This window comes from Erithacus rubecula, assembly GCF_903797595.1.
Source record: "Erithacus rubecula genome assembly, chromosome: 19".
NCBI lineage: Eukaryota > Metazoa > Chordata > Aves > Passeriformes > Muscicapidae > Erithacus > Erithacus rubecula.
In genome coordinates, this window is record NC_136671.1 from 216,262 (window position 1) to 244,114 (window position 27,853).

Sequence of the window (27,853 nt, forward strand, 5' to 3'; positions counted from 1 at the left end):
GTGAAGCTTGTCTGTCTGTACTGCTTTTGGTGGGGAAAGCAGCTGTCGACACCTGGACATCAAGGTTTCTCCCCTTGCCTGGCACATTCTTTCCATGGCTGGGCTGGGTGGGCTCCCTGCTCTGTAGGGTTTGGAGAAGGTTGGGAGTATGTGTGAGGGGTAGGGGTGGGACCACCTGCCCAGGCAATCTGGCTGGTTGAGGGGGCCTTGTGTGGAAGTGTCAATGCTCAGCCCTGTCCTGAGCAGGCTGGGCATGAGCAGGCACTGCATGGTCACTCATACTCATCACACCTGGCAGCACCTGCATGGCCCTAGCACAGGACTCTCACAATGGCTGGTCCTGTCACTGTTCCTGAAGCTGCCATGGAGGAGTGCTCCCAGCTCCCACTCTGCAGCTTGTTTTGGCCACCTCAGAGGGTGCTTAGTGTGACCTTGTCCTTGTTACTTGCTTGTGCCCCAGGGCAAGGGGAATCAGAGAATGGTGATGATTTATCAGATCAGTCAGCATCCCTGTGTAGCCTTTGTGGGTAGAAAGATATCTTTTGGGGATCTTTTCTTGGCAATTTGTCTTCATTGCATGAGTCAGAAGGGATTTCAGGTTGAAGGACTAAACTGGTCAGAAGGGGCACAGAAGTTGACACACACTGAGCATCCATGGAATAAGGTGCTTTATGCAAGGCACAATGAGAAAATAAAGGTGGTTTTCTGCCTTTGACCTCTACTGTGATTATGTTGTGGGTCACCACCTAGGTAATGTGGCACTGGACACTCTGACCTGTAAGTTTCTCTCTGAAAGCCTTGTTTATGTGTTTCCTTAAGATGTTTGAGAAGTAAAAACACATCCAGGAGTAAATGCCTTTGTTGACTAAACTTGTGACTAACTCTGTTATACGCTCCACTTAATTTTGTATCATATCAGCAAAACTATGTAATCTTGGACCAGTGCTGGAACACCAATACTCTTCAGACCTCTTTCCTGAGCTGCAGATTTTTGTGGAGAGCTGTATTTGCATAGTAGGGACAAATGCCTGAAAAATGCCACCCTGCAACACACCTCCATCCTTCAGCTCTGGTTTGGATTAGCATCTTCAAAGGCTCTGCACAAGCCTTCCACAGCCCCTGGGTAGCTCAACGCTGACTGCAGGGCTTCATCCCAGGCTTATAAAACCTGCAAATGCAAAGAGGTAAACAGAGGCATTTGAGGATACTGATTGTTATAGCAAAGAGTTTCACTGATGTTTCATATGGGAATTGTACAGTATTAGAGTTGAACTGTTATTCATGTGGGAATTGTACAGTATTAGTGCTGGACTTTATTATTTATAGGAATTCACCTATTCCTTGTCTGAATAAGAAGCAGGGACAGAATAGAGCCATTTGCCCCATCAGTGCTGTTTCCACATGAAGGGAATATTTTGGATGCAGCCTGAAGTGAGCAGAACTGATTCAGGCATTTTTCAAGGTGTACATGAGGTCCTTATCTGCTCCATCTCCTTCATTACAAGAAAGACCCTCAGTTGCCCTGAGCACCCTCAAGATAACCTTGGCACTGTGCACATATCACCTTTTGATGGGCAGATGAGTGATACAAGAGCTCTGGGGAGTGGAGTCCTGGATCCCTAAATAGCTGTGCTGACTGTACTGCTGGCCAGGCGTGAGGTTTGGCTGCTGCTGCAGCACCCATCCCTGTCTGGATATTTCAGTGTTTAATTAAGAACTTATGTTCAAACAGTGAAGCAATCTGATAATTGCTGCAGTCCTGTGATGCCAGATCCTCTTCTGAAGGCCCAGTTCTCAATTTCTTCATCATTTTCTCCCCGGGTTTGTCTCAGGTGTGTGATGCATTGGGGATGAGCTGCCCAGCTGGCAGCCTGAGTGGTATCCTAGCACCCGCTTCCACAGCACAGCCAGCTCAGGATAGTGGGTGACAGGATGCATCATGTGCCAGCTGTGTGAGCTGTAGCAGCTCAGTCTCTTGTGCTGGGTGTGGTAGAGTGGTTTCAAAACCTATAAATTGTGATTCTTTTTCTGCTGGGCTCAGTGTTTGATGACAGAGCAGTTGCTTCCCAGCACATGGAGTGTCTGGGGGTGGGCTTTGCCTTGCTTGGAGGATGCATTTAGAAGGAAATGTGCTCCCTTCCCACCCACCACTGCTGGAGGAGTGTCATTGGCTGTGTGACCTCAGAGCTTGGCTCTGAGCTTGTCCCCAGCCTTGGCTGGTAAGTCCTACCTCCTGGTTTTGGACTGTTCCACTTGCTGACAGAGCTTCTGGAGAGGGAGAGCAGAACCAGGCACATTTGACATGGTGCTTTTGTCATTGGCTCTGTCATTTTTAATAGAATGATAGAATGACGGAATGACGGAAGGGTCTGTAACGATCAAGTAGTTTCAACCCCCTGCTATGGGCAGGGACACCTTCCACTAGACGCGGTTGCTCCAAGCCCTGGCCTTGGAAGGAGGGGAGAAGAGGTCCATAAAAATGGTTTGGAGTTTCTTTGAGACCGCCTGAAGTTCCTGTCATTGGGGCTTGTAGTTCAGGTGGGGTGGGTGAGCCAGGGAATGCCTGGAGAGTGCAGCACTGGCAGGGCACAGTAAGCCCCAAACATGTCCCATGGTGGTAGATTTATTCTGTGCTGGCTTTAGGAAAATAAACCCTAATGGGATAAACTGAGATGTCTAGCTGTACCTTGGGCATCATCCCTTGATGCGTTTCTGGTTTCCACTGCTCCCAAAGCTGTTGGCACCATACAGCCTGCCCTCAGTGCTCCTCTGCCCGGTGCCTTCAGCCCTGAAGTGGCACACTCTGAGGCATCACAAGATTTTGGGGCTGGAGAAGGCAGACACATTCTCTCCCCTTGCCAGCTCAGCTCCTCCATCCCCTATAGCCAGGCATCTTCATCTTATCCAGACTCCCCTTGGCTCAAGTCAGCTCTTGGCTCATGTCAATTCTTGCTTCCCATATTAACTCAATATTTCACTGGTTTCTAGTATTTTAAGTATTGGGTAACTGGAGGTACAATCTGTCAATGGCCCAATATCCATAATTTAAATTCAGCATCCAGAAGGGCTCTGAGCCATACTGGGAACCCAATCCTGTGATAGAGAAGTATTGGGGCATCTAATTGCCCTAATTTTTTAAAAAGAAAGCCTGTGACCCGGTGCTGCAGCCCACCTACCTGTCAGTACCCTGCTTTGGGATCGATGTCAACAGTTCCAGCCTCACGTCTGAAGTATCTCTCCAAGAGCATGCAGAGGTTTTGAGTGGTCCCACAAGGCTGTGAATAGTGATGGAGAAGGAATAAATTTACAGGAGATGTAATGGGATGTTCAAGACTGACTGCTTGTGTGAGTGACATCAAGACAAAGCACAAGAACATTGTGGCCACAAGAGAAAAACAATACCAACTGTGATAAATGGTGTTGGGACATGATTCCTGATTGTATGTGAAGGATCCCAGCCATGCTTGACTTTAAGGCTGAAAACCTGGGAGAAAAAAAAAATGGGTCAAAATTTATAGTCTAGTCAAGAGTCTGTATTTTAAATGATTCTGTGAGTTTGAGGAGCTGACTCAGGATTTTTGGGTAGTGAGAGCTTGCCATGCTGAGGTGTACATGGATATGTGATATGAACACTTGCTAATGCTCAGCTGGTTCCTCTGCTTTTTTCTATATTCTTATAAAATATTTCCAGCCCTGGCCTTTTGGTTCTTCATCTATGTAAGCATATGTGTATAGAGATATGTTAAAAATGTGCCTGAACTTACACAAACACACATATGTAAGTGTGTAAGTGATGTTGGTGGCACAGGGCAAGCAGGCACATCTCTGTCTCTTTATGTCATCTATATCTATATCTATATCTATATCTATATCTATATCTATATCTATATCTATATCTATATCTATATCTATATCTATACATATATAAATCTCTATTTACATTTTAATCTGTATCATCTCTTTATGCCCATACCTATGTAGGAATATCCATATCTCTACCTATATTCTTGAGGAGTTGCCTACTGTCTAGATTTGTAGTAACATGCCTAAAGCTTACCAGTCCATTTGCTTTAAGGTCCAGACCCTCTTCTAGCAGCTATAGATACCCTGTCAAACAGCTGGAAAACACTGACCCCCGCCCCATTGCACCAATTGGATTTCAGAATAAACTTCAGTTTATAAGTATTTCATTTAAATGTCATTTTCCCTGTTGGCAACTGAACCAGTTTGCTGGATCAGCTCAGGTGCTGCTTAGTCCTGGATTCCTGGAGGGATCATCCCTCAGGAATGCAGGTTTCAGGCCACATAGACACCCCATGAGGAGCTGAGAGGCATGAGAAGGAGGAGGACGTAGGGGTAAAAAGGGTTGCTGAGAGGCAAGTGGGATATGCTCCCCACAGAGGCAAAGAGTGAAGTGTAGGACCCGAAATAGCAGAGGGAAGATTTTATAATTCTTTTTCTTTTCCTCTGGACATTTGTCCAGCAGTGTTGGTAGGTGCCAGGTGGGGATGGCTGAGTGCCAGAGACCTGCTGCTTCCTGCATATGTTTTTCTAACTGAGGAAGAAGGGAAAAGCTTACAGCTACATTTCCATCTTCATCTCTGCAGGTTCATTTGCCTGTGAATCAGTGGGCACTCCATGTGCTCACCTGACCCAAACTCTCTGGAAAACAAGTCCTGGGACATCAGCAAAGTGAGAGATGGGAGTTGTTACCTGCAGGATGGATTCACTGATATCCATGTCCCCCTCACCATTAGGGCTCAGAGCCACCAGCTTTGTCCAACCTTTTTCTCATCCTGCGACATGGTCTGGCTCTGCAGTCTGGCTGCAAGGATGCACAGCCACATTTTCTGCAGATTGACTGTGAAACCATATGATATCAGCCTCCTGTTTCTTGAGCCAAAAGTATTTCACTGGGACTGGCATAAAGGGTATTCATTATACTTCCAAACTCTGTCCTGGAAAATCCTTATCTTCTTTTCCCAATGCCCTAGGAAAGCGGTGCTTATGGAGAGCAGCCTCTTCACTGGGTGCCTGCAGCAGCTGAGCTGCTTCTCTAGAGTTCCAGGAACAGATTTGCTCATAGCAATGTGGGGGTTTTTAATGCATGGTGCTGGCCCTATATATTTGCATTAACTCCTGCAGTTGCAAGAGCACAGTAGATGGTGATGTTTTCTGTTGATTCAGTGTTCATACACAGAAAATCACTTTCCTGGATCTGTCTGTCACTACCCATGGTGAATCTTGCCTGGTGAGCACAGGGATTTGGCACTTTGGCAAAAAGCTATGCATCCCTTGCCTTGCTGAGCATGCACAAACAGCAGAAGCGTGCAGGACTCGTGAGATAGCTGCCTGCCTCTAGGGCCTGCATGGCCATGGCCACTTGCTTTTCTCCCTTTCAAAATTCTTCTCCCTGACTTGTTCTTCCACTGTTCTCTCATTATTCTTGCAATAAAAGGTTTGGGACAACAGATGAGGCTGGGAAGAACCAGCATCCCTGTCATTCACAAGCCTTGCTGAAGGGCTTGTTTTTAGCCTTTCCTTAAGCTGTTTAGTTTGTGAACTCCATCTTCTACAGATTTTCTTGTTCATGACATTTATAAGATGGGGAAACCTCAATGATTTCCCATGTACTTGAGACACTTCATCAGTCTCCAGCACTTTCCCCTGGCTTGCTATCAAACTCCCTAGTGTTTATTATTATATTAATGGCTTTAGCTTGATGAAGTCCCTAGATGATAAAGTGATGTTTTCCACTTTGTGATGTGAGAGCTCATCAGTGGCTTCTGATGCTGCTGTGACCAGCTTGCCCAGCCTGGGCATGGGGTGGGTCATGGGGGTGTAGCTGGCTGTGGGTAGGGTGGGTGGGCACTGCCCTTCAGGGAGCTCGTATCAACACAGAATGACAGAATGATTTGGGCTGGAGGACGTCTTAAAGCTCATCCAGTCCCACCCCCTGCCCATGGCCAGGGACTCCTTTCACTATTCCAGGTTGTTCCAAGTGCCATCTAACCTGGCCTTGGGCACTTCCAGGGATGGGACAGCCACAGCTTCTCTGAGCAAACATGTGCCAGGCCTCACCACCCTCACAGTAACTTCTGCGTGTCCTCACCTGGGTGGCTGAAGAGAGCGCCTTTGCTCCCCACTGTCCCTGCTCCCATGTGTCCCTGGATCCTCTGGTCCCCAGGACAGGGATGATTTATTGTCAGAACTCTTCACTGGTGTACATGTGAGAAAAAGGGACCATACTTGCTTGTCTCACCTATTATCGTAGAGTCACTCTACACTCAAAACCTCATGTGGAAATAATTGCGGATATTTCTAGTTCCTTATTAATTGGTCTCCATCTAATGAAGCAGCTTTATGGACCATGCAGTGTTGGCTTTCTCTTTCAGTTAACATTACCTACTAACAATTAAAGGGGTTTTTGAAGTCTGTCTGAGCTCCAGAGACCTTGGCATGCCTCATATGGAGCTGCCTGAAGCTGTTTTCCATTAAACAGGATAAGAACTGTACCTGAGAGGTTGTTTTGCACCAATGACTCATGTCTGCTTTCAAGAATATATACTTCATGAATGCAAAGTGCCCAATGCAGAAAAAACAGAGGAATAATGGGCTCAGGTAATGAAGCTGAGCTTGATGTTAAATGTTTTATCTTCCAAGTCAAGCTAACAAAAATATCTATTTTGATGTCTGTTTCCAAGTTCAGAGAAGGATGAAGTGATAGAACAGTGAAGAGCAGCAAAACCTCTGGCTTCATTTTAACAAAGGTTTTGGGTTGTTCCTGTAGTTGAAGTGAAAATTGAAGTTGTGATACCTGAAAAGGAGAGAAGCAAGGAAGAGATGTCACCCAATGGGAAAGCCAGCCCTCTGATCTACAAAGTCAATGGGACTGCCCGGCACTACCACCTTGAGGAGCATCCAATTGCCAGCAACCCCTACCACAACCCAAAGGACGTGGTAGAAGCGTCTGTGTGCCACGTGAAGGACCTGGAGAATGGACAGTAAGTACTCAAAGTTTTTGCAGATAAAACTTGAGAGAGCTTCTAACCTAACCTCTCTTGTTCTTTAAAGTTATCTGAGATGATAATTTAACTTTGTAAGCTTTTTTATATCTTAAAAAATTACATCATGGACAAGTGACTGTTTTTACCAGAAGGTTTTCTGTTCCTTGCATGATCTGGACTGGGACTTGTCTCAGAAAGAGGTGATATTCTGTAGCAGAATTTCTCAGGAGGCCTTACTCAACTTGTGTTAACCAACCTAGACTTTTTAAAATAAATTTACAGCTTTAGTGATTTTACAAAACAACAGGAGAAGCATATGGGTGGAGCTGATGAGGTGGGTCATGTGCTTCATTCTGTTTGCAGTGCTTGGGTCTTCCAGCTGGGCTCATCAATTTGCTCTTTCAGTAAGGATGTAGCTTTTCAGATCTTTTTGCAAATAAGAGTACATTTCAGCTGGGCACATTCAGTGCCCTGATTTAATTTTTGAAGTGTAAAGAGTGCCTGTCCCAGTCACTGTGCTTTACAGGTGCCTCTTTTCTGGGGCAGAAGTACAGATTCCATTGATATCTCAGAGGGCTCCATCTGTAAAAGAAAATAGTTTGGAACAGCTTTAGTTCCAGTGAGGGAGCAACAAAATGTGTGTGGGACACAGCAGGAGTCTGGCAGCTGTTTGCTTTAAATTGAAGTATTGCCTGTGATAGTATCCAAGAGCAATCCATGTACTATGGACTACTTTGTGCTAAACTTAAGGGACTTCATGTGCCATAAATTCATTTTCTTATGTAAGTTCATCCAGGAATAAACATTTTTGTTTTTTCGTTTTTTTTCATTGCAATGGGAATTTATGTATTATACCATTCTACAAAGGACTGGACACTGTTGAATTAAATCCTCACATGATGTGGAGCAGTTGAGGCTGCTTGGCTTGTATCCTGGTTCCAACCAGGACAAGGTTAATTTTTGCAGTAGCCAGGAGGTGCATGGCCAGAACTCGGAGATTATTCTATACAACCTCATTTCATTGCCAGGGCAGGGGAAGGGAGTCTTTTGTGGGGAGAAGTGGTTCCTTCTGGTTGAGTAACTGTGAGGGACAGAGCATAGTGTACAGAAAGTGGAAGGTGGGGTAATGCTGGTTCCAAGCCACAGGGAGTGGGGTAGTGAGCTCAGCTCTGGTGAGCATTTTGGCATGTGACTCACTCTCTTTTGTACACTTGTGTTATAAATGTTCTTGATGATATTGTTGGTTTTCTTATCTCATTGCTGTTTCCAGTAAATTGTTATCTCAGCCTGCGATCTTTGCATTTTGTGACTCCAATTCTTCTCCAGCCACCCACAAATAGAGAGGGAGAATGAGCAGCAGCATGGTTTTAGTGGGAGCACTAAATTGGGGAATTCCATTCCTAAACCACAGCAGCCTTACTTAGCACCCAACATGGGGTGGGAAAGGTTGAGATATCAAGAGATCTGCCCAGAGAGGGTTGGAAACAAAATGTGATCTAAGCATTTGTTGTATCAGGTACAGAGCAACTGGCCACAATGTTGCTTGGTCTGTTCATGCGGGTGTGGTACCTCACCCTGTCTGTATTTTCATAGATGCTGTCTGTGCCCATCACAGTGCTCCTTTGAGAGCAGGGGAGGGGTCAGGATCGCTCTGTTACTGCACTGTGGGATATTGGCTTATGACATGATAACATTGAGGACAATGAGGGCCACTTGGGATGTGTATTCAGTGTTGATCTCCTGCCTTGTCCTTGGCTGCTGTTTCTGAGTCCATTAATAATCATACCCAGTCTGTGGGAAGAGCAAGGGAGAAATATTTTTTGCAGGTTTTGTCATTTTTTCCTCCTTCAAACCTGTGACAACAGCTTTTGAGGATTTTGAATTTCCCTTGGATGTTAAGGAAAGCATGTTCTCATTGCTAAGACTTCCAGATCTCCTCAGTGCAGTCCACACCATGTTTAGAGTTACAAAAGAGATTTTTAGGAAGATCATTTAGAGATCTGCCCCAGGGGTGGATAGTCATGAGTGGCATGTAATGTGGCAGAAACAGGACTGTTCTGCTCCACTGGTTTGGAAGTTCATCCCTGAACTACTACAGGATCCTGATAAAGTGGAAGAATATTTGAAAGAAAAATGCTGTGACAGTTCCAGAGAGGTGCAAAGTTATGCAGTGTTGGGCTCTGGCTGCTATTTATCAGACAGTGCTCCATCCCAGACAGCACTCTCAGGGAGAGGAAGAGGAAGGCAGAGCAGCAGGCACCGTGGATACTCCAGCTGCAGCTGAACCAGGGCAGCAGCCCACTCCAGGAGCACTTGCCCCTTTTCAGAAGAAGACATCCAAGGCAAAATCCGATTGCTTAGTGAGGGATGAAGAGGAACCAGGACCCTCAGAACAGGAGGAAGAGGCAATCACCCAATCCCCATCCCCATGTGAGTTGTGGGATATCCAAAAAAGACTTCAGCTGCCAGTTGGGAGAGCCCCTGGCGACTTGGCTGCTCCAGTGCTGGGTTATCAAGGCCCACAGTGTGGAACTAGGTGGTAGTGAAACCAAGGAACTGGGATCCTTGTCCTGGGATGTGAGCACTGACAAGATGTTTGGGGTTAGGATCTTTTTTTTTCCTTACAGAATTTTGTCCCTTAAGTTGCTGGAAAAAGGAATGACTGGGTACTTAAGAGAGACAAAAGAAGTTGCCAAGCTCAGGGTAGACGGGCATCTGGCTGTACTTCTCTTATTTGAGATATGTCTTGGAGGGGCAGAGATACTGAGAGAGTTGGGCAGGTAAAAGACTGTGCTGGGGCAGCTGCTGGCTCTCTCTCCCTCGGGGGCCAGAATTTGCCGCCAGAGCCCAACCCAGCCCTGCTCATTCTACTGTGGGGTTAGCCTTTTGCTTGTGCTAGCAGCCGCTGAACTGGGATCTTATTAATACCCTACTTCACTTAAAAAAAGAAAAGGGCCGTCACCATCTGCTTAGGAGCTGTCACAGCTGTCGCCATTCTTTTGCCACTGCTCAGAGTTTTCACTGCTCTGCAGCCCTGCATCCCCTGCCTGCCAGGACGCCTGCAGTTCCAGCTACAGCTGTGGAGTTCGGTATGTCTCATCCACCACTCGGGGATGTCTTTGCTTATTCCTGCTGCTCAGCTTCCAGCTCCCCACGGTGCTGCTGGGGCACCGGGAGCAGCCGCCCCTTTCTCCATCCCCTCCCATCCCAGCCCAGCCGCCATCACCGCGTGCTCGCCGAGCCTGCTCCGCAGCGCCCCCTGCAGCCGCAGGGCAATCATCGCACCCGCCTGCCCGGCCGCGAGCCACCAGCGCCCCTGCTGGCTGTGCCCAGAACTGCACCAAGGGGAAAGTGCCTGCGGCCGAGAGAGGCTGGGTCTGGGGGTCTGTCTGTTTGCTGGGAATGCCATGGTTGCTGTTTGTTTGCCTTGTTATGCTCACTAGTAAAGAACTGCTATTCCTTCCCCCATATCTTTGCCTGAAAGACACTTAATGATTCGGAGGGAAAGGAGTCACATATTCCATTTCAAGGGAGGATCCTGTCTTTCTTAGCAGACATCTATCTTTCAAACTAAGACCCAAGGAAATTGGGAAGGGGACGGAAACTCTCATCTCTGGAGGTGGCTCCTGTCAAGTGTGAGGGAAAGGTGTTCTCACAAAGATGTCAGATTCCAATGGATGTGGCCAAAAACCGACCAGCTTTGTCCCGACCAGCCATCAAGGAGACACAGGCTTTCCTAGGAGCTATGGAGGATGCATATTCCAGAGTACAGTCAGATTGTCAGCCCTGTCTATCATGTGACGCACGAGAAGAATGATTTAAGGAGGGATCTTGAAGAACAAGAATCTTTGAGACAAATTAAACAGGAGATTGTTGATGCAGTAGTCCTTGTCAGGACAGGACAGGGTGAGAAAAATGTGCTGTATACCACAGCCAGGAAGAATGGTCCTTCTGGAGCCTCTAGGGTTCTGGACTCAGGTAGACCTGAGTATACCTCAAGATCTGAGACCTGTTACACACCAGATGAAAAAGAGTTTGTTAAGAGGTTTGATCTGCTTCAGAAGGCATTAGCACGGAAGCACAGCTCCTTCTGGCTCCCCAACTATCAGTGCTGTGCTGGGTGTTCAAAGAGAAAGTCTCTGCTGTACATCAATGCCACTGATGTTACCTGGAGTAAGTAGATTGGTCTGATCACACAGCAGGCTCAGATAGGAAGCCCCAATCACCCTGAGATTTTGGAAATCATCACAAACTGGCCCTAAGGTGAAAATTTCAGACTGTCATCAGAAGAAGAGGAGGAGGAGAAGGTGATGTGCTGAGGAGGCCCCAGCCATATGATCAGCTACCTGAAAATGAAAAGCAATGTGTCCTCTTCACTGACAGTTCCTGCCTTATTGCAGGGATGCATTGAACATGGAAGGCTGACATATGTGACCCTGTATGGTGAGTGGCAGCAGGTATTGAGGGACAAGTGGATCAAATCAGTTTGCAGAGTTGAAAGCCTTCCAGCTGACTTTAGACATTGCTGAGTGAGAGAAATGGTCAACACTCTACAATTACTCATGGATGGTAGCAAATGCTCTGTGGGGGTGGCTGGAACAATGGAAAAAGACTGACTAGCAGCACAGAGAGAAACCCATCTTGGCTGCTGAATTGTGGCAAGACATTGCTGCCTGGGCAGAGTTAGCTGTCAAAGTCTGTCATGTGGATGTCCATAAGAGACAGGCACTGAAGAGCATAATGACAATGGGCAGGTGGATTGAGCTACCAAGACTGAAGTGTAGGTCTGGGCTAGCATGATAAGGGTGAAAAATTTATGGCTTAATGGGCCCATAATACCTCAGGCCATCAAGGAAGAGATGCAGCATGGCCTCATGATTAGAGGGGTGGACTTAATTATGGACACTATATCCTGGGTAATCTGTGATTGTGAAAAGTATGTTGTGATCAAGAAGGCCAAGTGAGTAAAGCTCCTGTGCTCTAGGGGGTGGTAGTCAATGTAAATATGGAGAGGCTGGCAGAAGGATTCCATCACACTGCTGCAAACCTGCTGCCAAGGCAAGCATTAGGTGCTGACAATGGTAGAAGGCATGACTGGATAGCTGGAGACATAGCCCGTGCTTTATACCACTGTCTGGAACACCATTTTGACTCTTGGAAAACAAATCCTGTGGCAACACTGCAGCACTGAAAGAACTGAGTCAGACAATGGGACTAATTTCAAAAGTATCCTTACAAACACCCGGGCTCTGTTAAAGGTTCTGGGGAACTGGGCTTATGAACACTGAACAAGGTAATGAGTGGGTGTACTATATTCCCTGTCATGCACCAGCCCCTGGGAAAGTGGAATGGTGCAATGCACTGTTAAAAACTACATTGGAATCAATGGGTGGTGGAACCTTCGAACACTGGGATCTATATTTAGTGAAGGCCACATTGTCAGTTAACACCAGAGGGTCTGCCAATTGGGCTGGCCCTGCTCAATCAAAACCTGTACTGTAGAAGGGGATAAAGTCCCTGTGGTGCATGTGAGGAATGTGTTAAGGAGGTAAGTTTGGATCCATTCTACCTCAAGAAAAGACAAACCCATCTGTGGGATCGTTTTTGCTCAAGGATGTGGGTGCCTTTGGTGGGTGATGCAGAGTATCCCTCAAGGAGATTTGACATGTGGAGGTGTGGGTGACCTACTGCCGTCTGTGCAGGTGAGCAGAGGCAGCAGGGCTGGAGAGGAGCAGGGCAGAGCACAGGCAGCAGCCGGAATTGCCTTGATGGCAGAGTGAAGGAAAAGGGGAAATCTGTCTTGGGAAATACTGGTTGCACAGGGAGGGTTCTATTCCAGGGTCGAGATGCAGCCTCACCTGGTCTATAGATGTCCCTGCCCATAGCAGAGGGTAGAATGAGAGGGTCATTAAGGTCCTTTTCCACACAAGCCACCTTGTGATTCTGTGAATAGCTAGATTGACTGGGGAGTAGAGAATATGATAGATGAAAATATATGGAGAGCTCTTCTGGCTGTGGGGAAGGTGAGAAGGAGCTGGCTGCAGCCTGTGAGAACATACTTGGCTGCAGGTGGCCATAGCAGGGAGCTCCTCAGCTGAAGCCAGGGCTAGGAACTGGCATTGGTCTGGGAGCTGGTCCCATGTGCATCAGCTGCTGCAACGTGCTATGAATGTGACAGCAGACGTGCCAGAACCAGACAATTTTGGTTGAGAATAGCTGTTTTCCAGCAAGCTGAGTGCAGGTCATGATAGGAGTGCTCTTAGAGGGTCCCACAACTCATGTGAACAATAGGCCAAGCCAAAGGAACCCCCTCGTGCTGGCACCCAGAGGGATTTTCAGGGATGATTCTCCCAAGGAGCGTGCTGGGTAGGAGTGTGCATGGGTATGGCAGCAGTGCAGGGTGCTGGCATGAGGCTTCGGGCACTGCTCCTTGCCTTAGTAAAGTCTGCAAGCACAGAGTATGCTTTCTGCCCAACCTTTATGTTTTTCTGCTACCAGCATAGTCTCAGCAGAACTGAGATGCAGAAAGATACTGGAGGATAAACCCAGCAGGCTAACTGGAAGGACAGAAAACAGCCCCCCAATACTCTCACAGCTCCTGAGCAAAGGTCCTTTGCAGACCAGAGCTGAGATTTAGCTGTGCTTCCCAGGTTGGGAGTAGGGTAGGACAACAGGACAAATTCCTAACTGAGTAAACAGCTTGGCAGGGCGTAGGGCAGTGTAAATCATTCTCTGGATTACTCTGGAGTGAGTGCAGGATGGGAACCTTGCAGGTAGCTGTGTGCTGTCTTGAAGAGACCAGGTCTTGTTTTTGACTCTCAGCTCACACATCTTCTTGGGGAAGCTGTAAATTCTTTAACTTATCTTATCGTATCTTCCCATGGAGTTATGGTTGCCATTGAGCAGGTTTTATCAGCTGAGGAATGCAGAAGGACTTGCACTGCTCCGTTCCCCTTGTGCAGAGGGAATAGCTCCAAGTGCTGCGTGCCCTGCTTGGGGAGGGAGCAGAGCTGGATCTCTGAGGAGCAAGGTGGCTGAATTAATGGGGCAAAGGGCAGGTGTGATGAGCTCTGCTGGTTTTCACCCAAGGTGGCAAGGAAATTGGTAAAGTGAGCATTTGTCATTCAGCAGTTGATGCAGGTGAAGCACTTGTCCAAAGTCTGGCTTGAAGTGGGTTTGGGGGTGGAAGAGGTGTTAGTGGGTTGAGCCCTGTTCTCATCTTTATGACTGCAAAGCAGAGTGGGGCAAGTGTCTATGTAGCCTGAGGCCAAGTAGTGGAATTGAGTTGGGATGTTATTTGAGAAGGAATAAACATGCAAAGTCTGTCCCATTCTCCTGAGACCCTGGAACCTGTTGTGCATGAATAGCATTCTGGAATCACTCATGGCCAATGACTTCTTTGAGCAAGTGGGGTTTGCTATGGCCGCAGTGATATGTTTGGCACCCCAAAGGTAATGTGCTGGGATAGCTGTAGAGATAGTCCTCTCCATGCAGTGGGAGCAACCAGGCTTTCCAGATAAACATCAAGCTGTGTAGGGATAGGCTTTCTGGCTGGAAGAGAAGAAGTCTCCAGGGAGCAGCACCTCTGTGTTCCTTGTCCAGCTCTTTACAAAGTGAGGGCTCTCTCCTCAACTCTTACTTTCCTCCATGGTTATCTGGAAGACTCTCCTCTGAGGAAGCAACTGCTGATAGTTGCATTGGAAAGAGATTCAGTGCCTCAGGCAGACCATGGATTGCACAGAATGTATCAGAACTATTGGTTGGAAAGGAGCATCTGAGAGGTGAGAAGAGACAGGATGTGCTGAGAGGAAGGTCTGGTGGTCCTGGTGGAGGCACAGTGAGAGGGCAGAGAGTAAACGTCTGCTCAGTGCAGAACAACATCAGTGTCACTCAGCAATGCTTGGGTACTGCTCTGCAAAGCTGCCGAAATATCTTTGGCCAAGCCTTTAAGTATAATCCCAGTACAGGACACATGATAGCTCTTCTTTTTTAATCTTCCAGTAATCCCTCTTTTTATTTAATTTCCCTTGTATCCTTTCCCACTCATATCAATTGTTCATGAACCAAAGATTGTAAGTGTCAATATATGTCCTGTGCTGCTGTAAATATTCTATTAAGCCTTTTGTCTCTTTCTCAGAATTATTTGCCATCCTGCTAACTATGTCAATTTGTCTTGGGTGGAGTGGGAGTTTCAGACCAAGTTTGTGAGAGAAGCTGTTGCTGCGTCAGGAGATGCAGAAAGGACCCTCTGGATTTTTAAATTCCTTCTCCAAGAGAAGCCTTGGTGTAGCTGGATCCAATCCTAGACCTGCCAAGTGTTTAAATCTAAGGAACTACAAAAGTGTGATTGAACCTTTGTACAACTTTGTCCTGCAGGGATAAGGATGGCAAAACAGATATATTTGTATAAAAAAGAATGATTTGTTATCATAAATGATTAGACAAAAAGATCTTACTCAGAATTATTTACTATACAGGATAAAAGCTAAAACTAATAGTAGAGTAGAGTAGAGTAGAGTAGAGTAGAGTAGAGTAGAGTAGAGTAGAGTAGAGTAGAGTAGAGTAGAGTTTAGTATATTAAAGCAATTGTATTAAAGCTGGAAAAACCCCATGACTGTGAAATAGAGATTGATGTCGCTCACGCAGACCAGGGAGTGTGGTCAAATCTCCTTTGCTCGTCTTGAGGAATGACCTTGAAGGGTGTTCCCACCTCAAGAAGGAATCTTCACACACACTCCAAGAGGGGATATATTAGAAGAACCTGCTATTTGTAAGGGACAGGACATTTAGAGTAAAGAGTGATTGTCAGTCAGGTATCTGCAGGCGAGCTGTGCCAGCTTAGCCTTTTTAGATAAGGATAATTTACCATATCTGCCCTGTCTTCCTCTTGCTATCAGAATATTTAACATTGGGGTTGATGAGTCTGACTGGATTTAGCATAATTCAAGACCAGTAGCAGTGTGATGCCCCATCCCAGTTCACCACTGACAGCTTTGCAATACTGTTCAAGTAAAATGAGTCTTTTCTCTTGCTCTTACCCCATTCCAGGCAGAGCATCCTGCTAAAATGCCACTCTCGTTGTAAAAACTTCTTTCTTATATGTAATCTAAACAGATCCTCTTTTAGTTTAAGACCATTCCTCCTTGTTCTGTGAGCAACTGGGAGATTTCAAAGAGAACCTGAACCCCTCCATATGAATGGCTTGAAGTTTGCTGGCTCATCTGCAGAGCAGAGCTGAACCCAGCAGAGATGGGCCAGGAGCCTGATGCCAGCAGGAGGTCACTGTGTGAATTCCACTCTGCAAAAACAGCTGAGAAAAAAAAACATCAAGAAGGTCACACACAGGCATTTGCTGTCCTGAGGGATTTATCAGGAAAAGTGACCCTGGGACATGGCCAGGATCAGAGCAAAAACCCCTGAGGTGTTGGAGGCAGACCCTAAGTTCAGAATCACCTCTCCTGGTTTTCAGCTCGGGAGATGTTGTGTTTGGTTTGAAAAAATGAACACAAGCCTGGCAGGGGCCTGCTGAGCTGCTGGGGCCAGGGTGGGAACTGATGTCAAAGTAAAACCAGTTTGGTTTCTTGCTCCCATTACCAGCTCCCCCAGCAGCCGCCTCTTGGGACAGTGATGGATAAATTAGATGCTGGCACTCAATGGCCCAGCTTGGATGTTGCCCAGGCTGGGACAGCAGAGCCACCTCCAAAACTGGCTTGGAATTACAAGGAATGATCCACATCTGTAGTAACCTGAAGCCAGTAGTTAGCAAGTTGAAGGAGAAGTGGAGCCTGGTGAGACTAGGGTTGAATTGTAGGGTGGGATGTTGGCATCTGCTGTGAGGTGGATGCTCTGCCATGTGTTTCCATGTTCCTCCTCCCTAGGATGCGGGAAGTGGACCTGGGCTGTGGGAAGGCTCTGCTCATCAAGGAGAGTGGCGAGTTCCACGCCGTGGGACACAAGTGTCCCCACTATGGGGCTCCGCTGGTCAAAGGTCAGTCTGCATCGTGCTCTGGAGAGCAGCCAAGGGTATCACAGGGCAAAGGCCAGCCCCCTGATGGTGCTGCCAAGCCTGCAGCAGTGCTGCACTGCACACCCAGCATCACAGGGCATCTTCTGGCTGGGGAAGGCAGCAAGCTAGAGTTGCACAAAACTCCCCAGAGCGCTTTGCCAGCTCTAGTCTGCAGCTGCCACTGCTGATCACAAGGCTGGGGCTTCTTCTCATTGAGGGGGAAGAGGACTCTCTTTGGGCTGATGGGATCCTTTCAGTAGCAAAAAGAATGTTGCTCTTGTTATTGACTGAAGTGGTATGAGGTAGATTGGTTTCCCATCTTGGCACCTAAAATTATGTGTCCTGGCATTTTGTCAGCACAGGCTTCAGGCAGGTCTCTGCCCTAAGCCTAAGCAGTGGCAGCAGGCTGTGTACTGATGTGCATCACCAAAACTGGGATTGAGAGGGCACTTTGCCTTAGGTGGGATCCTGGGGAAGACAGGAGCACATCCTTCTGAGTGTCTTCTGGGCATTGTTGGCCCAGCAGTCATGCTGGGTATAGCAGCCATGCTCTGAGCCCCTCCCCTGGGGTGAGCAGCTTGCTGAGCAGGGCAGAGGAGCCCCACACTGCCCTGGAGGTGAGAGCTCACTGCCTTTTCAGAGTCCTGTGGTGTATTCCTCAGACTGGCTGTCACATAGGGATCTCTAGGGACTTTGCTGCAGCCATAGGTGTAGGGGGGCTGCCCCTGTGCCCCACATGTGGTGGTGATGAGATGTGGCACCGCTGTGCCTCAGCAAGCAGAGACACAAGCTCAAGACCAGTCCATGGTCACATGGTGGCCTGTGCTCTGCCCTGGCATTGTAGCAGGGAAAGCTGAAGTCCAAGGTAGAATCCTATGAGCCAGCACCTGAAGAAATGAACATAGGCTTTGGTGTGTGCAAGTGTGTGCAGGTGCCTTGCTGTGCCAGGGTCTTCTCTGGAACACATGTACTCTAAATCAATGATGCTCTGCTTGAGGCACCACTTGTTTTAGTTAGTAGTGAGGCTTGTAACGAAGACCGTGAGCCTCTGGGGATGGCAGCCCCATCCTGGCTGGAGAGCAAGTTTATATCTCAGAGCAGACAGCTTTGGAACTGTGCCCAGAGGTACTAGAGGACCCTGCCATCCAGGGCATTTTAGAAGGAATTGCTCATATAGCATCCCAGCTGGTCCCAAACATGCCCAGTGTGGATGTTGAGAAAACGCCACTGTTGCCTGTCCAGGTGCACCTCAGCTGCCATGTGTCCTGTAGGAGAGGTGCCATCTCACAAGATGGGAGACAGCTGCAGGGCAACACCAACCCTGCTGTGCCCTGTTTCCTGCAGGGGTTTTGTCCAAAGGAAGAGTCCGCTGTCCCTGGCATGGAGCTTGCTTCAATATCGGCACGGGTGACATTGAGGACTTTCCCGGCTTGGATAGTTTACCCAGGTTCCAGGTGAGATCCTTCTCCCTGCAGCAGAGGAAACCACAGAATCATGGGATGATTTGGGTTGGAAGAGACATTAAATCCCATGTCATTCCACCCCCTGCCATGGGCTCCCAGGTTGCTCCAAGCCCACTCCAACCTGGTCTGGAACACTTTTCAGCTTCTCTAGCCCTGTGCCAGGGCTTCCCCAACGTCACAGGGAACAATTCCTTCCCAATATCCTACCTAACCCTGCCCTCTGGCAGTGGGAAGCCATTCCCCTTGTCCTGTCCTTGTCTGTCACTGCAGGCCCTTGTCCAAAGTCCTCCTGCTCTCTTGGAACCCCTTAAGGCACTGGAAGTGCTTCTGAGGTCTTCCAGGAGCCTTCTCTTCTCCTGGCTGAACAATACAAGTCCTCCTCAGGGGTGCTCTCAATTCCTTCTTCCCCCAGCCTGGACTGATAAAGTGAATTGCTCATATCCAGGTGCAGCAGCTTGCATTTTCCCTTATTGAACTTAATGAAATTCCCATTTGGCCACTTCTTCAGCCTGGTCACATTCCTCTGTATGGATCCCTTCCCTCTAGAGCATCAACCACACCACTCAGTTTGGTGTCACCCACAAAAATGAATCTTTTTACTGGGATAAGCAACATTCTATATGGCATGGGCCAAATACTTTCCAAAGATGTTCTGGTGTAGCCAGCAGAGAGCAGCTGCTCATCTAGCTCCTTCCTCTCTGCAGCTCCCTTGTCCCAACCAAAGGCATCAGACACCTCCTGGGAGCCTGGCAGTGCCCCGTCTGGGAGGTATCTGGAGTAGGGGTGGGGTGGGAATGAGAAACCATATGTAAACTTAGGGTGGAAATCAGGTTGTACAGTGAGCATTGGTGTGTGGTTGATACGAGGCAGGAGATCCCAGAGCCTTGAGCTGGGATGAGCCCTGGGATGAGCCCTGGGATGAGCCCTGCCATGGCCTGAGCTGCTCCTGCAGGTTACCTGGTGCCACCACCCATCATTCTTTAGCTGCTGCCCAGAGGGAGCCCTTGCTGCTCTGCAAACCAGCACTGTTCTGTCACCCTCAGGTGAAGATTGAGAAGGAGAAGGTTTACATCCGAGCAAGCAAGCAGGTGAGAGTCCACTGACATCCAAAAATCAAGGCCAATGATTTCATTTTTTGCTGTATGAGCATGGAGGTGGAGGGAAATGCTTATCTTTGGTCCTCAGGCCTGGGCAGAGGGATGTGTGAGTATCCAGTTTGGAGGTACAAGTGGAGCAGGACAGAGCTGTTGGGTCCTCTTCCCATCCAGCCTCCCTGCAGCTGCAGGACACCTGGCCTGGGCTGTCCATTCTTTCAGGTCTTACATGCATTTGTCCTGCACTTGTCCTATGTTTCCTGAAGCTCAGAGAAACTTTTAATTTAGCTGGCCCATGTGGAAAGAGGCCTCTTCAGCCTGTCTTTTGGCCTTGTCTGAATATGGCATGGTGATGACAGAGGCTTCTTCACACCTCAGCTCCTGCTGGAGAGGAACCTGATGCAGGGGTAGAAAGGGCTCTCCTGCCCTGATGGGATACAGAGTGAAGCCCACTCAGACCACTATCATCTTTGTTTCCATGAAAAGCCTTCTTTTGATACATGGTTGTATGTACACATGTGCAGATCCAGTGGCTCAGAGCCCTAGTGGGCCCTTAGAATACTTGGGTTAAATCCAGAGATTCCACTTCAGCTGATTTGGGGATATGATGAGGGGAAACTGAGTCTATTTGCTCTACTAGGAACAGATTTTGGCCTCTACTACACTAGCACAGGTCCATGCCTGTGCTCTGGTGGATTGGACAAGTCTATCAGCTTTGGATATTAGGTGTACAAGCTCTGCTCAGATTCAGGATAAAATTCCTGACAGAGCTTCTTCATTTTTGTCTCACCTTTGGTGCAGAATTGCACAAGGACACACCTGCTTTTTCTCTTGCTCCACCACCACTCCAGCTCTGAGTAGCTGCATGGCTTTGCAGAAGATGATGGATTTATTTTTCTTTTGTACCTTGTAGTGCACTGGACATTGGAATGGTATTTGGATGAGCAGGGGTTTGGAGTCCTTGTTCAGTACAAGGGTGTGGTTGTTCCCTTCCTGTCCTAGCTGGTTTATGACACTGTTGCAGTTGTCCTCATCCCTGCCTGGTTGCCCAGGGTAATGCTGAGTACAGGTAATTGCTTTTCTTTTTCTTTTTGCTGATGACACAGGCTCTTCAGACACAGAGGAGGACAAAGGTGATGGCAAAGTGCATCTCCTTGAGCAACTACAACCTGAGCAGCACCAATGTGCTAATCATTGGTGCAGGTAAGGGTGATTCACGGTGGGACCACTGTGTGTGTCCTCTCCCAGATGGGGATGCAGGGAGGGGGTGCTTTGTGCCCTGTACCCTCTGTCACCCCTCCTGCATTCCTACCTGTCACACTAGAGAGCCTTTTTGTCCTACATGTTAATGATCCAAAGATGCCCTTTGTTACAATCTGTGGATTGTAATAGTTCCCTGTTGCCATGCTTTGGAGTGAACCCCAAATCCTCTTCCTGCTACTGCCTTCCTAGTTACATCAGCAGCCCCTGATTTCCACAGATGATGAGTGTAAAGTCTTTTCAGGACCCTGTGGTGTTGATTCTCCTCTCCTCTCCTCTCCTCTCCTCTCCTCTCCTCTCCTCTCCTCTCCTCTCCTCTCCTCTCCTCTCCTCTCCTCTCCTCTCCTCTCCTCTCCTCTCCTCTCCTCTCCTCTCCTCTCCTCTCCTCTCCTCTCCTCTCCTCTCCTCTCCTCTCCTCTCCTCTCCTCTCCTCTCCTCTCCTCTCCTCTCCTCTCCTCTCCTCTCCTCTCCTCTCCTCTCCTCTCTCCTCTCCTCTCCTCTCCTCTCCTCTCCTCTCCTCTCCTCTCCTCTCCTCTCCTCTCCTCCTCCTCTCCTCTCCTCTCCTCTCCTCTCCTCTCCTTCCTCTCCTCTCCTCTCCTCTCCTCTCCTCTCCTCCTCTCCTCCTCCTCTCCTCTCCCTCTCCTCTCCTCTCCTCTCCTCCCTCCTCTCCTCTCCTCTCCTCTCCTCTCCTCTCCTCTCCTCTCCTCTCCTCTCCTCTCCTCTCCTCTCCTCTCCTCTCCTCTCCTCTCCTCTCCTCTCCTCTCCTCTCCAAGGCTGGGCCATGTTGGAGTGAAATGGAGGGTGGGAGGATGACAGGAACTTCTGTTCCTGGGACTGGGAGGAAACATCTGCTCCTGGAACATGGGTTGTTCTTACTTGAGTCTCAAGGTCACCAGATCAAAGTTGTGGAAATTGAGATCATCTAAGTTGCATCTCACAGTCTGAGCAGCAGCTTGACTGACTTTTCCTGTGCTGCTGGGTGACATTTTTCCCTTCCTTGTGCCCTTGCTGTTTGTTGACTGAATGCCAGGGTGGGACATGCTGCTTCTTAGATCAGGGAATGTCCTGGTGTGTGGCAGGTCTGGACAATCATCACAGTCCTCAGCAAGGTCACTCCACAGACAGTATTAGTCACTGCTGAAGAAACTTCCTCAGGCTTTACCAGATAAACTTACAGATCTGTTAAAGACCAGAGTCTATTCTAGTGGATACCAAAGGAGATTTCAAAGCTGGATTTGTGAGAAGAAGTGTTGTGGAAAGACTGTGCATCCAGCCCTGTGTCAGGGACCAAGATCCAGCCATGCCCAGCACAGCTAAGAGCAATTGACTACTGTCCCTTGCTCATGTGAGGGTCATCCTGACATCAGTACAGCATCAGCTCTGGCTCAGGATGCTCTTGGCAGCATACACAGGATGTCCACCCTCCTATTTCTTCTTCCACTGTCCCCCAGCTCCATCAGTGGGAGTGTCTTGTTGATGGACCAAACCATATGGTCCAGGTCCATCACCTCTCAATGGTGTTATAAAATTTGTGGCCCTAAAAACACTTATCAAGGAATGAGGTTTCCTTGACTGAGAAGAGGCTCCAGACTTCTCACCTGAGCTTTCTAATCTCACCAGTTCTGCAGTGGGCATGTCTCAAGGCAGCTTTTTGTTCTTTTTGTTTGATATAACCTTTTTTTAAAATTATTTTTTAAATTTCTTCTGATTGAAATAAGTGAACAAAAAAACGTTAAAGAAACAGCATGGAAAATGCTCTGCAGTGAGTCACACAACCAACACCTTGGCCATGGAGAAGGGAGGACTCCCTGCTCTCTGTGCTTGGCCATAAACTGGCCATATAATCACCAGGAGCAGGTTGTGCAGACCCTTCTTGACTAAAGAAGTCCAAGGGTCTGAGCAGCTGCTTGTGCCCTGGAGTTTGTGAGAGATGTGTAGGCAGTAGCAGCATTCCTCAGGTGTGCTCTTTGTGGGTTTGTGACAGTTTAGAGACACACACGAGGATTTATGTCATAGACAGAGCCATAGACAGAGCACCCCTTCTCATGCCTTGTGCATCTGGCTCCCCCTGTGAGCTGTTTGAGTTAGAAAGGGCTGTGAAGTGAGGCCAGGGCTGGTGGAGGTGGTGGTTTTGGAGTCAGCCCCGACAAGTTTTGCAGTAAAAGGCACAGACCTCCCAAGGCCACATACACATGGCTGTCACTGGTCTCCTTCTCCCTTAGGGGCAGCTGGGCTGGTCTGTGCAGAGACCCTGCGCCAGGAGGGATTCTCTGACCGCATTGTGATGTGCACCTTGGACAGACACTTACCCTATGACAGACCAAAGCTCAGTAAGGTTTGTATCACTCTGGTTATGCCACATTCCTCTCCAATTTTAAAATTTACCCTAGGACCTTTCCCCACTATTATTCATTGCAGCATCAAGGTTCTGCTTCCTTAGTCATCCTGCCTCTGTTCCCTTGAATTTTCTTTCTTCATTGTGGCTGAAATATGAAATACAAAAAAAATGAGTTGTTCAAACTGAATTAAGAGTATTCCAGCAGAAAAACAAGGGTATTCTTTCTTGTGTGGGTGGGGAGGCCCTGACACAGGGTGCCCAGAGAAGCTGTGGTGGGCCCTGGATCCCTGAAAGTGTCTGAGGCCAGGCTGGACAGGGTTTGGAGGAACCTGATCTAGTGGAAAGTATCCCCGCAAATTGAAATGACATGAACCTTTAGTCCCTTGCAACCTAAACCATTCCACAATTCATATGATGATTCTTCACAGATCTAATGGTAGCTGTCATAGCCAACTTCTACCTGGATGGGTCTTCTTAACGTGTTTCTATACCAAAATCTTTAAGGCAATGAAATGGACCATGTGAAAAAATGGTGCTGGGGGTTTTTATTAGTGCCTATTTCTTGCTGCCCAGGAATGCTCTGTGCCTTAATTATGATGATTCTCAGCCATCATCACAAGTTGATAACTTGATGGAAGTGCAAAGGTCACTTTCTCTGGCACACATCCCATTTTGCGTTCTGGTTTATAGACACAGGATGATCTTTAATCAGATTTTCTTGCTGCTGATTCCTGAGCCTTCTTTGATGTCAGATGGCAGCTCAAGTTGGACAGCAGCATTTGACCTTGGAGATTGGAGATAACATAAGGTGAATTATGTGTTCATGCTCATGACATTTCCATGTCAAAAAATGCTTACTCTTGGAGACTACTACAATCACAGCATTTAACTTTGCTTCCAGCACCCAAAAAAAGGATTTTCAAAGACAGGCAGGCATGTACATGGCTTTTTGGGAGCATTCAGGCCATTTCTGTGCTTCTGCAAGTCCTGCGTGGGGTGAGGAGCAGCTGCCTGGTACCTGCATCAAATCATCACAAGGGTTGTGCTGGGGAGCTCAGAGAATCTGAGAGTCCCTGTCCCAGCCAGACAGCTTTTCTGAACACTTACTTACTTGTATGAGTGTTAGACTGGCTTCTCTCTGTTAGATACTAATAACATTTCACATGCCAGAGATGTTGCATATGGTTTGTTAAATCCTCCACTAAACACTTCTGGCTGTAGTTGCATTTAGAAGGTGCACAAAGCCCATGAAAAAGGCAGAATTTTTGGGAAGAGGGTAGGAAAAGATGGAATTTTTCTTAATCTTGTTGTGGGACTAAACCTGTATAAGCCACTGGGGAAGGAGTGCTAACTCTGTAAGCAGCAGAGCTTTTGCTCCCTGACACTGCAGCACTGCCCTTCCTCTGCCCTGCTGGATGCTTGTTACCGTTCTGTCCCAGGTCCTGCCAGACTGTTTTCCTTTGTCCCATTTGGACCATGACCTACCCTCTCTGTGTTGCCACAACTGTTACTGTCCCCAGACAAGCAACAGCAAAGGCCATGGTGGTTGTCAAGTCTTCTGCTTTGCCCTCCCTACACTGTCACAGAGGTTCAGGTGTTTCTCTCTGTAAATGTGGAGAATTCAAAGAATTCAAAGAATTTCAATAAAACCTGTATGACCCTGCCTCAAGTCCTGTGACAGCAGTCTCTCCTGAGCATTCTTACTCTGAAGTCAGAGTAAGGGAGTGTCTTGTTGGGCTCCTTCCAGCCCCTGACCAGGCCACCTCCAGGGAGAAGGATCTTGCACATCCATCTCTATGGCTTAATAGCAAAGCCCTTGACTCCTGCATCCCTTGTCACTCCTGGGTCAAGCCCAGACATCATCATGGCATGGGTAGATGCTGATGCTGAGCAGTGTGCTGATCTACAGCAGGGCTTGACCATGCATCTATGCCTGTTTCTGCTATGCTGCAGGCAGAACACAAGCAGGGAGCAGCCTGCACATCCAACAGGTCACTTGATGCTCAGCTTGTCCTTAGCCTGAGTCTGAGCTTGTGTTGACAGGCAGGAGGACAGATGAGCTCGGGTTCAACCCTTTGTAAAGAAGATGTACATCTCACCCCAGGGAAGGCTGGGAAAAGCAAGAACCTTTATCTTGTAGCTGAAGATGTACAGATATGGGCCCCACTCCATTTCTTCAGCATTGGATAGAGCTTGTGCAGCATAACTTGGGTGCTTTTGAAAGTGTATCCTTGTGTGTTAATGCTGCTTGTTCTTCCTGCTCTTCTAGCTTCCATTCGCCCTGGTAACTGGCTGTTTTCCAAATAATCATAAGATGGTTTGAGTTGGAAGGGACTTCCAAAGGGCACCCTGTGCCACCCTCCTGCTGTGGGCAGGGACGCCTTTTACTGGACTGGTTTTTGCTCCAGTCCAGCACTTTCAGGGATGGGGCTTGCTTCCCTGAGCAACCTGTTCCAGGGCCTCGCCACCTGTGTTGTAAAGTGAGTCTTTTCTCTTGCTCCTGTGAACCTGTGCGTGCTGGGAGGGGCTGCAGTTCTGTCTGCTTTGCTGACACTCCAAAGCACCTGCTGTGGTCCTGCTTGCACCAGCCCCATGCTGAACGGGCAGAGAAGGCACCAGAGCTCAGACCAGCCTCTTGTTATGACTCCTGCTTGAACAGGCTTTCATTCTAGCCCTGTTGAGCCATTCTCTTAACCCATTCAACAAGTGCTGACTTGGGCTGGTAGCAGCTGTTTCTCCCCTCACCTGTTCAACCCACAGCAGCAGACAGAAAAATGTTTTTTTTTCCCAGTCAATGGATTCCCACCCTGAGCAGATCGCCCTGCGCCCCAAGGAGTTCTTCTGCACCTACGACATCGAGGTCCTGACTGAAATGCAGGTAAGGAGAGTCCTGTGTGTGCCTGAAGGAAAGTGCTGGTATGCAAAGGCTGTGTTTAGGGAATGTGGCTGCTATCTCTGTTTTTGGCTCACTGGATGCCACTGTGTGAATATTGGGTCTTTCCCAGCCCTCCTATTTTTGCCCCAGAGCAGAGGTTGTCTGTTATTGTACAAACACAGCTAGTGCAATGCTTCTGTGCCAGGAAGGGCACCATGGGCATGACCACGGCGTGGCCATCTGTGGTGACCATCATGTGTTACCTGCCATTCCTTATGTGAATCTGGGGCACCAGGCACCATCTGATAAGAATAATTGGCCTTCAGACAGTGCAGACAATGATGGCTTAAATATTTCTCCCCATTATTTTATTTCTACTGGGAGACCTTCAAGGATTTGTGAAAAGGCAACTAGGAATACTTAAGGTGTGGGTTAGCCAAGCTGTGGATAGGGGTTACTAAAACTAACAGACTAACTAAAAGCAACTATCTAACTAACTAAAACTAACATGGAAGACTAAAACCTTACAGACAAGCTGATTGGGCTGGGACCTCGGTGAAAATCTGGGATTTCTTCCCTTAACATTATTTAGGAATAATTTTAGGTGGCGGCTGTGGATGTCAAGAGCAAGATAGCTGTGTTCAAGGATGGGTTTAAGATGGAGTACAACAAGCTGCTGATAGCAACGGGAAACACGTAAGCTTCAGACAAACATCTTAAAGATCAAGATAAACTGTTTTATCTGAGAATGTGAGGAGCTTGTGCCTGGGGATAAGGGATGAAATGTGGCAGGTGAATTTAAACACTGAATTTGTCTGAGTGTGGGAAAGATATTGGGAATGTCTGTATGTATCTACATCTATTTATCATCATCTATCTATTTCATATATATCTACATCATATATTATAGCCTCACAGAATTGTTTCTGTTGGAAGGGAACTTAAAATTCATTCTGTATGTGATGAATATACATCCACCCCTTCTGTGTCCTGGGAATGCTTTCCACTAGACCAAGTTTCTCCAAACCCTGTGGCCGTTACAGGCCCAGGGAAAATCTTAAAGAATTTTTGCAGTCTAGCTTTCTCAGGCTCATCTAGGGTTTTTCCCAAGCTAGAGACCTTTCTCTAATGTAAACATAAGAGAAAGAATTATAACAAAAGATTAACACCTGTTGGATCCATGAGAAAGCCTGGGACAAGAGGTGTTTCTTTCTCTGACCAATGAATCCTCTGTATTTTGTTTTGCACGAACTCTCTTATTTAAAGCAATGGTTTTCTTCAATAAATCACTCTTTCTTGCACCATGCAAGAGGGGCCACGTTGTTCTCTCGCCGCTCTGTAACAAAGCCCCATCTAACCTGGCCTTGTAAAGAGCTGCCTGTCCTGTGCTGGCAGGGAACTCCAGGAAGGAGCTTCCCTTGACCTGTGGGTACACCAGTCCACAATGGGGTCTGGGGTGGCTGCTCAGCATCCCCTACTCCACCACTGGCCACCAGCATCTAGGTTTTTCCATGTTATGTCTTCAGGCTAGAGGACAGTGGAAAAAGGAAAGCTGGTAATGTTCTTGGAGCCCTGGAAGGGGTGTCTGCAGCCCTGACTGGGCACTGAACCACAGAGCTGAGAAAAGCAGCTGTATCACTCTCAGTGTTTTTCAGGCCCAAAACTCTCAGCTGCAAAGGCAAGGAGATGGAAAACGTTTTCAACATCCGGACGCCTGAAGATGCCAATCGTGTGGTGAAGCTGGCCACGAGCAAGAATGTGGTGATTGTGGGAGCATCCTTCCTGGGTGAGAGCCTGCCTGGCCTGTGTC

At 47.8% G+C, this 27,853-nt stretch overlaps 1 protein-coding gene across 10 annotated transcripts in view; it reads left to right on the forward strand.

Annotated features, from left to right (window-relative positions):
- AIFM3 (AIF family member 3) overlaps positions 1 to 27,853 on the forward strand; it is a 50,381-nt gene that overhangs the window by 10,039 nt on the left and 12,489 nt on the right. For 8 of the 10 annotated variants that reach the window (XM_079322177.1, XM_079322175.1, XM_079322174.1 and 5 more), the window contains 9 exons: positions 6,791 to 7,004; positions 16,886 to 16,995; positions 18,358 to 18,467; positions 19,520 to 19,564; positions 20,677 to 20,773; positions 23,053 to 23,165; positions 25,960 to 26,046; positions 26,648 to 26,739; positions 27,699 to 27,829. In XM_079322177.1, the coding sequence (XP_079178303.1) occupies positions 6,791 to 7,004; positions 16,886 to 16,995; positions 18,358 to 18,467; positions 19,520 to 19,564; positions 20,677 to 20,773; positions 23,053 to 23,165; positions 25,960 to 26,046; positions 26,648 to 26,739; positions 27,699 to 27,829 (999 nt within the window). Of the gene's footprint in view, positions 1 to 6,502; positions 6,622 to 6,790; positions 7,005 to 16,885; positions 16,996 to 18,357; positions 18,468 to 19,519; positions 19,565 to 20,676; positions 20,774 to 23,052; positions 23,166 to 25,959; positions 26,047 to 26,647; positions 26,740 to 27,698; positions 27,830 to 27,853 lie in introns of all 10 variants that reach the window. The other 2 variants (XM_079322176.1, XM_079322180.1) reach the window with 1 other exon arrangement.